This window comes from Trachurus trachurus (genome assembly GCF_905171665.1).
Source record: "Trachurus trachurus genome assembly, chromosome: 9".
NCBI classification, from domain to species: Eukaryota; Metazoa; Chordata; class Actinopteri; order Carangiformes; family Carangidae; genus Trachurus; species Trachurus trachurus.
Window position 1 is genome coordinate 19173210 of NC_139895.1, and position 13467 is coordinate 19186676.

Below are 13467 nucleotides of genomic sequence, written 5' to 3' on the forward strand. Positions count from 1 at the left end.
CTATAGGTCTCAACAAAGGAAAACCTGCTGCCTGTCACACATGAAACTTTATTCACGGAACAGCAAGTTCAAAACAAATGTGACCTACCGACACAGACAAAACACATGGATAACAGTTTTGGTTATGATGCAGGAAGGAAGCCCACCTCCCTGGATCTGCATGAGCCAGGAAATCATTTATCACCACCACCTTGTGCACAAACATCTGCAAATCTCCTGAAAGTGGCAGCTATTGCAAGACCTGCCTTGAACTACATGTAACCTTCTCCATCCAAGTGTTCTCAACCCCTGCTGCTCGCAGAAACACTGGAAGAGTGTTTCATAGGCCCGATATTCAACCAAACAATGAGTTAGGTCTTTGGCTTCCACTGCAACTAGGCCTCATTTCCACCTTATGTTACCAAGCTGTCAGCTTATTTCCCATGTAGCTGTGATGAAATATGATAAGAGTTACACATCCAAAACAGGATGGAAGGGAGGGATACAGATGTCAATGGTTTGAGTCGTCAGGCTTTAGAAGTGTGCTTTTGCCCTCTGGTGGCCTGCTCACTAAACTTTTCATTTTCACATTTATTTTTATGTAAAAGATTAGCCTACTGCTAATAATTGTTTAAATGCTTATACTAATACAGTCAAACACACCTTAAAGGGACATTTCAGTTTGTTTGTTTGTTTGTTTGTTTGTTTGTTTGTTTTTTAGCTACATGAATTGATACTAGGATAGGCCTATATGAGTTACTCACTAGTGGGTTAGGATCATTTTTAATAGTTGCAGTTTAACTTGGACCACATATGAAGAAATGCAGCAAGCCACCAAAAATAACAACAGTGAGTCAGCAAAAATGTTTTGAAAAGTTTAAATTGTGCACAACTAAATGCAACATCAAAGCTGATGAGCTTCATTGGCATATTGATCTGATTTTCTTTTTACTTGTGTTGTCCAAAATAATTCTGTAGATGAGTGAACATAAAAAACAGCTTACATAGGCCTATAGCCTATATCATATTAGGCTATATCGATGTCGAGTTATTATGTATTCTATAGCTAGGTGATTTTGTCTTTTTTTTGTCTTTTCTTTCTTTTCTTTTTTTTTTTTACCTATCTGAAATTATTCTCCTGTGTTTATTTTTTTATTATAGCCAAAGCAAAATGATACATGACTATTCTGTGAAATGATGCATGATGGTGACAAACTAAACCCGTCACTACCCACAGCGACCACAACTCCAGCTTTTAAAGAGAACATATTGTGATAGAATTATAGAAAAGAGTGAAAATACATAGCTTTAAAAATGCTACAGCTGCGATAATAAGTAAGTAAGTAGATAATAGTAGGCTATACGGAGGAAAACATTAAATCCGCTGGGATAGGGACCCAGCAAAATGTCAACTCGACGGCATGTTGCCGATATATTGTTGTATATGTATTGGTGTTTAGATTTCTATATTTGTGTATTTTTATTTATTTTATTTTATTTTATTTTATCAAATCATTTTCACACCGTAGATCTACCGTGTATTAATGATTACCGTTAGTCTGATCAGTGGTGGTTTGAACGGCGTCACGACTACAACGGTCACCTGGATCTCTGATTGGCGCAGAGCGCTGATCCGGGTACTGTGCGAGATCGAGCCCATTAGCTAAAGGTACCAATATGGCGGAGGTAAGAGGGAAAACAGGGGAGAAGCAATCGATCTTAAATCGATATTTTTAAAAAATGTGTGTTATATATTTCGTTTTTATGTTATCGATTGAAGAAACAATACTTTTTGCCAGCTGTATAGCGTGTTTCGTGTCATAAATGTCATTTTTATTCCTCTAAAATATGCTTGAATGTCTGGACTGATCCTTCACTACAAGGCCGCTGCGCCTTCGCTCACTTCTCAGCTGCTTTGGTGTTGCGGCTGTGTAAATCGATAACGTAAATTTAACGTTAGCTCGCTGGTTAAAGGAAATAAAATATTATACCGCGTTTGTGATGAATTAAAAATATTTTTTTCTGTTTCGGCTTGTATAGCGATACGTACGTTGGAAAGCTAATCCGACTCTATCGATTGCAGTGCCGCGCAAACGAAATTAGTGTTTACATTTTTCGATGGAGGACGGTAACAGTGGGGTTAGCCTGCTGGCTAGCTAACTGTTACAGGAGCCGACACCGCATAAATCGCACAGTCTCCCTGAATATATGCTTCTATCTTGACTCCGATCTTGTCACACGAAAGAAGCGTTGTAATGCCATGGTTTCAGACTGTATCTTGCCCACAGTTGTCCTCGGTAGGTAGCGTCCATTCCCGACCACCGTATTAGCTACCTATTCCAGGTAACGCTAGCGGTAAATACGGCTTCCCAGCTCAACTACATTTTGTCATCAGTATGTAGGTCTTTAGAAGCGTATTTCCAACGTCGCCTAGCTTGAGACCCTTTGTTAAAGCTCCTCAGTTGAAGTTGAACATATGTTTTAACTATTGCATTCGTTTATGCTCTGGTTTTGTTTTTTGCAGGCTTCCCTAGGGAGTTCAAGTCCAGGTAAGAAACTCTGTTATAAACTTGACCTAAGTATGTACACCCATGACTGTACTTATATTTTGTACTTCTGTGCACATAGTGTAATCAATACTTCTTGAAAGAACTTGCTTTTAATCTAAGTGAAATTGCATGGTGGGACTTAAAATTGAGAGTATAAGAAGTGCTGATTTGATTCAGAAGAGTGAGACATTCACCTTCCTTTTTCTGTTTTTTCTCACTCAGTTGGCTCTTTATCATCAGAGGACCATGACTTTGATCCAACAGCAGAAATGTTAGTTCATGAGTACGATGATGAGAGGACTTTGGAGGAGGAAGAGTCTCTAGATGGAGGAAGAAACTTCAGCTCTGAGATTGCAGATCTGGAAAAGGTGAGATACTAATTGCACAAAATTCCCACTAAATTGATTCTAAATATTTAAATGTATGGAAAGTTATTTTGAATAAGGAAATCATGTTTGTAAATTATTTGTGTAATTGTGTGTGTGCGTAAATTATGTATGTATATATCATTAATGTGGTAGAGTGCACAATCTTCTTGCAGTATATTGATATGTCACAGGGGAAAATAGTTAAAATTGCATGACTGTAACAGTTCCTGGTGCACACCTCTGTTATGATAAGGGGAAGATGCCAGATCAGGTTCATAGTGGCAAATGTTACAATTATTAAAGGTGTATCAAGTTTATGTACACACATTCTGTTAGTACCACCCAGATGTTGTCTAATGACTTTGTCAAGGGACCACAATGGAAATAAGCCTTTGGGCTTTATTGTGTTTTAATCCTTTTGAACACTTGTTTAACGTTGTTCAATAAAGTTTTCAATTCAATTCAATTCAAAAGGGTCAAGATTTTATTTTTATTGTAATTTTGCCTAAAATAATCCTATCCTATTAAACATTTAAGAAAAGCACATACATTTTTCAAATGGAAATAGATTGTTATTTTTATTGTAAAGCAAAAATGCAGATTGAGTTTAATTAATTTACCTTCCCTCCTTCCACTACCATCAGGAAGGGAACATGCCTTTGGAAGAACTATTGGCCATCTATCGTTATGAGGCTTCAGCGGGCTCCAGTATAGACAGCTCCTCTGGAGACCTCACTGATGAGCTGCCCGACATGACTTTGGATAAGGTAAATATCTTGTGCTGTGGTGCGATGACATTGATATTCAATACAAACATTTGTAATTTGAATATTCTGTTGCTCACCCTTGGTCTGCCTCAGTATACAATGGATATTATTCTTTCTTGCTAGGAGGAAATAGCTAAGGATCTGCTATCTGGGGACTATGAGGAGGAGACCCAGTCCTCAGCTGATGATCTTACCCCTTCGGTCACCTCCCACGAGGCCACAGATTTCTTCCCAAGAAATCTTCGATGTAAGTCATTGGTTACTTATTCTTAAAACGTGCTTCTTTCCTGCATCTTGGCTGGATACATCTTGAAATGCAGCTCCTAATTAAAAAAAAAACAGTATCATATAACATTTCATATTCATATTTATATAAATACATTTATTAGTTAAATTTGATAGTTAAAGGCCACACCAATGAAAACACTGTCTCAGCCATAGTGCACAACATTTCAACACTTAACATTTTAATGTGTGTTGTAAGTGTGTCTCGTGACCCTTCTCAGTCTTTTGACTTTTTCTTTCGGGAAATTAAAAAGAAACGCATAGCAGAGCAGGGTTACTTTACGTAATTTAAAACATCAGACTCATAGCAGCCAATCTGAGGCATGCCACTGACATTCATTGCGTGTGAAGGTATTTATCTTCTCGTGTATTTTTATTTCAGCCAACACTATTTCTGATGGGGATAAGGAGTCAGAATGTGATGATGAGGGCCCAAGCCCAGAGGACTCTAGAAAGGTAATTTATGTATTTAATTTTGTAACACATCAAGATTACTTTTTGGCTGTATCTGTATGGGTTTGCGCTTTGGTTTAATCATTGTTGCATTGGCTTTTTGTTTGTTTTTTACAGGAAATAATGGTGGGAACACAGTACCAGGCAGAGGTTCCCTCTTGCCTATGTCACTACAAAGATGGGGAGAAAGGTGACTTCTGCTTGCCTCATATTTTCTTTAATGAGATTATTTCTATCTATCTATCTGCACAATAAAGACAAAATAATATACACAAGGTAACTAATCTCTCTGTAATGTACTTCTCTGTGCAGTGTATGAAGATGAAGATGAGCTATTATGGAGCCCAGGCACGTTGCCAGAAAACAAGGTGAGGAGTTTTCTGTCAGATGTTCTCTCACGGACCACAGATGAAAAGACGGGATGTGACAAACCAGGGATGCATGTTCGAGATAATGAGCAGGTCAGTCTGTCTTTAATTTATCAAACCTTTAATGTTGTAATGCAGCGATGGTAAATTTACTATATTATGATAAAAATGTACTTCAGATTATTTGACCACTCCACCCTCTCTACATAGGCTTTGCATGAGCTTGTCAAGTGCAACTACAACACCCGTGAAGCACTAGACAGATACTGCAGCCACGTCAAGTCCTCAAAAGGTAAGCAAAGGAAATGCCTGTGTGAATCTGACATGAAAAAGTGTCCTTGGTACTTTGACACCAGTACACAGAAGTGTGGGCTGCCAGCCTTATCAAACAACACAGTCAAAAATAACAAATATAGTGGGTTTATTAATGTGCTGCAGATGAGTTGTACCTATTAATCTCACATTCTGTGACTTTGACATAACTGTTATTTAGTAAAAATATCGATCAGAAAATAGTCTTCATCTACGTTTAATAAGCTGCAGTTAACAATTTACAGAGTAGATGACAATATAGCTGTTGGATGACGTTTATGGTTGTTGTTGTTTTTTTTTTACCCCAAATTAATAGTTATTACTGTTATAAATGGGTCAAGAATGTCCATAGTGTCGGGACCAGCTAGCTATTATTTTTGCAGGATTTGTCTGTTGCACATAAGAGGTACGTCAAGGAAGTCAGGATTTTCAGTTTAAGTGTAAAGGACCTTTATGACACATCTTATTAACACACACAATAAGGAAACGAATGTGAAAAAAAATCAAGTAAAATACATTTGAAAGAAATGTTTGAATACCGAAAGGAAGTTAAATGTGACACAAATATGTGAGGAAACCCATTAGGTACTTCAGTGTAAACTGTAAAATCAAAATAAGTGCAGTTTTTTATATCTGTGAATGTGCCATCCTATAATGCCCCTCTTAACACTCCCACAGTAACTCCTAACACACACAGCCTGTATGCATTTTCTCACATTGCTAATTCTTTGGCATTATGTTGCTGTGATAAGAGGTCCTAAAAATTCTCAAGTTGTCCATCCCATTCACATGAGTGAGATCGGGACGCCTTTAGGGGATTTCTTCAAATTTGGTACAAGCAGTCACTGGGATTCATATAGAATTCAATGGTCAAAGACCTTCATCTGTCATTTTTGCGGTGATGAAAAGATGTAGTTTATTATTGGACTCATCATTTTGTTTACACATGGATCACTTGATTATGCATCAGTAATACTGTATATTCATGGATTTCTGGTTTGATTTCAGAAAAATCACCTCCATGGTCAGAAGAGGAATGCAAGAACTTTGAACACGCACTACAGATGTACGACAAAAACTTTCACCTCATACAGAAACACAAAGTGAGTCTTTATTCCATCATTTCTTAAACAGACACGGAAAATCACATTTAAAGCTGTAAAAGTTGCTCATTCCTACTTAACAACCTTTTTCTTCCTTAGGTCACAACACGAACGGTAGCAGAATGTGTGGCATTTTATTATATGTGGAAGAAGTCGGAGCGCTTCGACCTCTTTGTGCAGCAGAATCGGTTTGGAAAGAAAAAATACAGCAGCTATCCTGGTGTAACGTAAGTAGCAGGGGAAGGTTTGCCGCATCTGTTGGTGATCCTTTTTTCTTTTAAGCTTTGAAAAATGGAGAAAATGTTTTGTTCGAGACAGATCCACCTACAATTCAACATTTCTTTGTGTTCAGTGACCTGATGGACAGGCTGGTGGATGAGGCAGAGGGACTAGCGGTGGACAGTTCCTCCTCTGTGTGTTCAGGAGCAGGGGGAGGAGGAAGGCTGGAGACCACCACAGACCAACAGCTCAGCCTGCTCAACTCCATCACTGCCAGCGACCTCACAGGTCAGTAATGGGATTTACTGAGAGTTTTGCAGCTGTGGTAAAGTTAAGATAAAAAAAAAAGAACATAACACCATAAACAGCAGTTTGATTTATTTTCCTCATTTGCCCCCCCAATAACAATAAACAAGTTTGTTTTTCAGAGTCTCCCTCTGCTTTCAGTTGCTCTGTATTAATTGCGTGTCCTGTCTCCTTGCAGCGTTGAGTAACAGCGTGGCCACAGTGTGCAGCCCTGCAGAGGTCAGTTGCCTCGACTCCTACAGCTTTCCCCCACTAGAAAGTCTCCATCGCGGCTCCCTGAACCACGACGAATCCCTGGGGTTCCCTTCCAACGGCGCAGACCCCGACAGCTTCAACATGCTCGACGCCGGCTTCTACCACTCTGACCTGGGCCAGCTAGGAGGAGTGTGTGTCAACAAGGACTGCGAGCGACCCTCCAAGAGACTCAAGATGGCACTGCCTGACTCCTTTATCAATGACGTGTCAGTGGGTAACCTTGGAGTGGACTTCGAGGCGCGAAGGACAACAACGCACCACCACCGAATCACCGGCGCCAAAATGGCGGTGTCTGTCACAGACTTTGGGAGCTTGGCTGGCAGTGGCGAGCCCAATGGATTTCTGGGAGCACATGCACGGCATCACACACAGCACACTGCAGCACTTCAGTCAGAGTGATCTTCCTTGTCGTCTTCCCTCGTTCTTCCCTTTTGAAATCCCTTATCCCGCTTGTACATAAGACTGACCTCACTTGTTTAAATTCTATTATATATATATATATATATACACATATATATAAATATATGTATATGAATATACTTATTGTTTTCATTTTTTGTGTAATATGACATCAGTGATGTCTATCATATAGAACTAAAATCTTGATTTCTCTCAAGAGTTTATATAGCCATTTATTTTATTTTTTAATTTTTGCGGTCTTGAGATGTGTAACGTCCATGTACAGTGGGGCCCAGAGGCTGCAGTAGGAGAGTTGTGTATCTTCCTCCCTTACATTTACACACAACATCTTCAGATCTAAGTATGTTATCCTGCCATTCTTTTCAGCTGCCAAATTTGGCTTAGTTTTCTGCCACGTGTGTTAGTATTGAGTTGCCTGTTTTTGTTGTTTGAAGTGGTACTTTTTTTCTTTTTTTTTTAAATATAAATTAGTGTTTGGTCTACAGGTACTTTTCAGTAACCAGACTAGTGCAAGTAGTTTTATTTATCTCCAAATAACCCTGGCTAGATATTTTATCAAGAGCAACACTAGCAACATGGATAATAGTTCAAAGGCCAGGAGGTGTTGGCTTCGGTTGCTTCAGACTTTTAATTTGGTTTTCTTTCTTTCTTTTCTTTTTCTTTTTTTCGTTTTCTTTTTCTCCTGTGGAAGCTTGTCTGTAGTTTGTCTGCTTGTTTACTTCTAAACTGTTCAAAATGGCCAAACTGGAACATTTGAATGTTTGCAACAGTTCATTTTCATAACATTTAGTCATGTCCCCGATTCACATTTTTACTGTCACATTTTGAAACGGGTGATCAAGAATACCTTTGCAGAGTAACGGGATGGGAGTCACCTTGTTTTTGTTTCTTGCCTCTGTGCTTTCAGACAAGCAGATCATAACAGCAATATTGCAATGCAAAGATATTGGTTGGGTTAATAGCCATTTAAACATGGGCATCAACAGACACACTAAAGTTTGTATTTATTTCATATACTTTAACCTTTTGTGATATTTTGTTAAATCTTTTAAGCTTTAAGCTTTCAGTCATGCTACTCCCAGGCAAGTTTAGCTGTATATGTTCTTTCGTTAATAGTTGTAGATGTTAGAATGTGTTCCTTAATTAAGTAGCGCCATTTTCAGACCACTTTGCAAGTTTAGGAAAGCCAGCTAGCAGTATTATCTCTTTTATTTAAAGTCGCTCTGATTTTCAACCTCACAGCGTAGCCTGTACTGAGTAGAGAATGCCTCATGTAATCTGATCGAAAGTTTCCTGGAGTGTAGTAGCAGAAATGGAGCCGTTTTATCTTGAGTCCGTAATTGTGAACTGTAAAATGTTTAGCGGGTCATCGTCGATTGGATGCAGTAGTAGTGTTTACTTAATTTATCTATGCATTGTGCTATGAATAATTAGTTTGTTTCAGGGGTTCATCTTTGTCATGTCCATAGATCTAGTATTTTACCGTTATGTATGTATAAACAGGATTCATGCCTCTAAATCATTAAGTTTGATCAAGTAATTCATAATTTCCAAGCCCAGCATCAGAGAAGATATTCACTTCTGCTTTTCATGTAAATAATTAGCAAATAGCCTTTAAAAAGTCTATTAACTGACCTCTTACACTTGTGAATCTGTGTTGATACAAAGGTTTAATTTGATTCCTTGTCAAAAAGGCAATAATTTGTAGATATGTACAGATATTTTTGAGTTTCACATTTTACCGGTTGACTTGGTGTTTTAATTTTATTTTTTTCCTTTTTCTTTTCCTTCCTCCGCTTTGGAAAGTCATGACACCCACACACCAGGACACGGCTGAAACCACGCATGCCAGCCGCGTCTTGTTTCTCAAGTGTACCACTGAAAACGGCTTTACCTAAAGATGTATTGATATGACTCAGTGTTGCAATTTTTGCATTTCGAAACTTGCAGCCATGTGTAAAAGACGATCATCTTTCTTTCCTCAAAAAAAACTTTTTACATGTTGTCGTCTATTTGTCTTGATGGTAAAGGGATGGCTGCTGCTCTAAGTATGTGGAGAGCTCGTTTCTCTTTTAATGCAATGTGCATAATGCAGTATGTCCTCCAAGCTCTTCTAGCTTTAGCAGTGCAGTGATATTTATTTCACCTGTGGTTTGTACAAAGACTCAGAAAAACTGTCAGAATGTAAAGGCCATTAAGTAGTAGAAGTAGGTTTTTCACCACCCTGTGAACTTTCGAAAATGTGATATTTTATTGATATCTCTGGTATGAGACTTGTGTGTGCAAGCAAGCACTAAACAAATTTATTTTATATTTTGTATTGTGTTTTGAAGTTTAAAAAAAAACAAAAAAAACAGCAGTTGTTTTGAAAAAGAAAAACTCAAGTCCTTTGACAAAAACAGAAACACCTTTGTGAATAAAAACCTACAAAACTTAAAAATGTATATTCAGAAATATAGACAATCAAAAACTTCACTATGAGAAATGTTCAAGAAGCTATCTTTATTGTTTATAAGAATTGTACATAAGCATTGAGTTGTTTTTTTTTTCTTTTGTTAAACATTATTTTGTATTTTCTGTTGTACTTTAATACCTTGTGTACAGATCCAGAAATAAAGCTCTGGAAAAGGTTCAGAGATGATTGCATGTTCTTCATCATTACATTTATTCAGAGATTTTAGATGACTCATTTTAAAAGTTTGTGGTTTCAGTATTGACTTATACTGTGACATATACAGTATATACAGTACCATCTGACAGAAGTGATCCAGACAATTTCAAAGTTGTTTCTAGTATTTGCAGTCGAATTAAATTTCGTTGAAGAATTAGTCACTCAGGCATTGCATCAGCTACAAGTTAACAAGTAAACATGACAGTATCTGCCGACTGAACAAGTGAAGTTTGAGGGGAGGTTGTTTTACCAACAACTGCTTACAGATCTTTCATGATTATTTTTTAAATAATAAAATAATTTAACATTTTAATAAACACTTACATTTTAATGAGAGCTAAGCAAACGGCAGCTGCTGATGACAATGTTACGGTCAAAAGCTCCATAACAAACAAATAAGTGGAACTTTTTTTTTTCATTTAATTCAATCAAGTATGACTGATTCAGGGTTTTTTTTTTTTTATAATAGATAAAAAGCTGCCTAAATTGTAAAGGCCACAAAGGAAATGCAGAGAAAATGTCTATTTGATTATATAGTATATTATCCCAATTACAGGATGGTGAAAAAAGTTGTCACCTTACATGGCTAAGAACTGGCTGTTCATTACCTTGGTCTTCTCAGAGGAATAGGCAGAGTGAGGAAATCCTCTGCCATAGTCACTTCTACGCCACTGTCCTGTAGAGCCTCTTCAGCTTGTCTCCTGAGTTCTGAGACATCGTCATCGTCCCCCTCTGTCTGCAGGGAGCTGGGCTTGTACCTCTGACTGAAGTGGTACAGCACCAACTTCCGTGCACAGCAAGCTCGAGCCACTGCTGCCGCCATCTCGGGCGTACTGTGTCCGTGGTCCACCGCTTTCTCCCGGTGCTCGTTCCCCAGAGTCGCCTCGTGAACCAGAATGTCCGCTCTGTTGCACAAACTCAGTGGTCCTTCTCCGAGGACTGAGCTACAGTCTCCTAAAATGCAGACTTTCCTCCCTGGGATGGTTTCCTCCAGGACCTCGCTAGGCAGCACCACACGCCCGCTCTCCAAAGTTACGGACTCTCCAGCCTTTAGGCGGCCGTAGACCGGCCCTGGTTTCAGCCCTGAGGGACACATAATGACATCAGTCACTCTAATCCACTTGAAAGGGAAATAGTCTCCTGAAACACAAGTTTTGATTGGAAATTCAATTACATAAAACTATGCAGGTATAAATTGATATCCGAAACTATACCATAAATGTCAGACATAGTCTTGAATTTGTGTGTTAAAATGTTTCTTCCCATATTGACCTGCTGGGAAAGTGTGTATTTTGATGGTTTTAAAAAAAATTACAAATTATAACTAAGGATATGATGTTAAGATTTTTTTTAAACCATTTTGATTTACCCCTCATTTTTTTGTAACTGGTTCTGAAAGTGGGTACATTTTCAACATGATGCATTTCTACATACTGTAAATAGTCCCAATACAAAAACCAAAGACACAGCAAACTTGTGATTTTTACCCAGTTGCTTCAGTACTTCAGTTTTCAGTCTTCCAGGGCGATCATGCTCCTGAATGCAAAAACCAAAGGAAGGGATGCGGTGGAACAACCTGAAGGCTTTAACCACAAACTTCTTGTCTTCAAAGAGGTGGTAGCAGTCACTGGAGACATCCAGAGAGATTGTCCTGCCCGGTCTCTCCTGTGGGTGTGGAGGACCACACTCTGCTGTCATCTGAAGAGAGAAACATCACACCTGTTAAAACAACTCAAAACGTGAAGATGACTGATCTGTGTCAGCCTGTCAGATTGCAGATGACATCAATGGTACATCTATGTAAATGAAAAAAATAAGCAAATTAATCAATATGAATGAACATCTTAAATTACATAAGGTCACATTAATTTAATTAATACAATGTATCAAAGTAACAAAAATACATTTATCTTGAAATCCCCCCAATTAAATAATATAGAGTGAAATGAAGTAATTTGTACAAAACGATAATTCAAATCTTAACAACTAAGCCATTACGTCACCCAAATTTTGTACATGTTTACACAATGAAAAAGAAAACTTAATTTGGTCAGTAAGATTCAACTGATGGAAATAAAAGTATTCATATTGAATATATGAATATATATCCTGAGTTGGGTTTAATTGAAAAGGGTAGAATTACTGTAATTAATAATAATAAAAAGAATCCAGGCTTTTGGAGTTGCACTGTGTGTGATGTTGGGTTTGAGCAGAAGAACAGGTAAAAGGCCAAAGTTACTCTTTTTGGAGGTCAGGTGTAATAACAGGAAGTTATCAAGTCACATACCTCATGACTGAGCTGTCCCTCCTCTGGGCTCTGTTCAGCTGTGGGCTCCAGCTCATGGACTACAGCAAACACACATAGGGTAACAGGTAAGATCAGAGCTGAACATGTACTGTCCTCAGTGTCAAAGGTTTTTAGTACTTGCTCCTCTCCTTGTGAGACCGCACTTTATCTAATGCACCTTATTCGACCACTGTGTTCTCATCAGTGTTATCGTTGATTTTTATCTTATCCAGTGCCATAACGTTACTTCTTATATTTTCTATTTCTTATATGACCACAGTCAGTGCACATAGCCTACTATTTATATTGTTATTTATTCTGATGTGTGTGTATGTCATATGTTTCCTGTGTTTTATGTTTTTACTTGTATGTGATCCTATGAGCTGCAACACAAATTGCCCTTTGGGACATGAAATAAATTGAACCTGAACAATGCCGTAAACAAACGGTAGGGTAACGTTATGCTTTTCTATGTGTCTGTAGTAGGCTACTGTATATTTTGGACTTGCCTGCATAAGGAAAAAGCAGCTGTGATCCTGTGAGGCCAAGTGTAACCCTGAGAAAGTGCCGGAGGCCCCGGGGCCCGTAGATGTCCACACAGTTGAGATTGTGCTCAGGGTCGGGGTTGGTGTTGAGACTCACAGTGCAAAGCAGACCAGGCAGACCAAACAGGTGATCTCCATGCAAGTGGGAGATGAAAACCTTGGTGATCCGGCCTGAGAAGGAGGAAACACGATGTTATTATCACATTCTACAGGTGTTATTTATAAAAGAGGATGTCAGATGGGAACAGAGTCTGACAGAGTTGGTTCAAGTCGAGGCAGGCTGCCGCACAAGGAGCTCCAGTCACCCACCAGCTCTGAGCGCGCTCCTCATCAGCTGGGTCTGAGTTCCCTCCCCGCAGTCAAACAGCCAGCACTCTCCCTCCGTCCGCAGCACCAGAGCCGAGGCGCCGCGGTGGGGAGACGGGTAGGCCGAGCCGGTCCCGAGGAAAGTCATATCCATGGTCATCCTTCCAAATAAAATAAAAAAAAAGTTACAGGAAAACAGCTGGAGACTGTCTACGGCGGACCACCACACTGAAGCGAGCACAGCCACGCTGCATTTCACAGTCTGTAAACAGTC

General features: G+C 38.8%; 2 protein-coding genes across 2 annotated transcripts; one reads left to right on the top strand and one right to left on the bottom strand.

Annotated features, from left to right (window-relative positions):
• The first annotated feature begins 1657 nt into the window (after positions 1-1657).
• Positions 1658-10657, top strand: mier3b (mesoderm induction early response 1, family member 3 b). Its single transcript, XM_083978536.1, is given in 14 exon segments — positions 1658-1665; positions 2504-2528; positions 2751-2896; positions 3541-3663; positions 3787-3910; positions 4331-4404; positions 4519-4591; positions 4714-4862; positions 4980-5061; positions 6090-6184; positions 6284-6411; positions 6537-6691; positions 6888-7300; positions 7302-10657. Coding segments are annotated over 12 exon segments (1638 nt in total). The 5' UTR covers positions 1658-1665; positions 2504-2528; positions 2751-2797; the 3' UTR covers positions 7425-10657.
• On the bottom strand, positions 6633-13425 carry elac1 (elaC ribonuclease Z 1). Its single transcript, XM_083978535.1, has 6 exons — positions 13197-13425; positions 12852-13058; positions 12343-12401; positions 11543-11753; positions 10664-11138; positions 6633-6723 (listed from the first exon to the last, which is right to left on the bottom strand). Exons 1-6 carry the CDS (start codon positions 13351-13353, stop codon positions 6693-6695), a joined length of 1140 nt encoding a protein of 379 aa, XP_083834661.1. The 5' UTR covers positions 13354-13425; the 3' UTR covers positions 6633-6692.
• Positions 13426-13467: the final 42 nt, after the last annotated feature.

Coding starts and splice junctions, on each gene's coding strand:
- elac1 (XM_083978535.1), bottom strand. CDS start 13,353: ATGACCATGGATATGACTTTCCTCGGGACCGGCTCGGCCTACCCGTCT. Junction 11,754..12,342: donor AGGGACAGCTCAGTCATGAG/GTATGTGACTTG, acceptor TTCTCTCTTCAG/ATGACAGCAGAGTGTGGTCC. Junction 11,139..11,542: donor TGAAGTACTGAAGCAACTGG/GTAAAAATCACA, acceptor TGTGTCCCTCAG/GGCTGAAACCAGGGCCGGTC.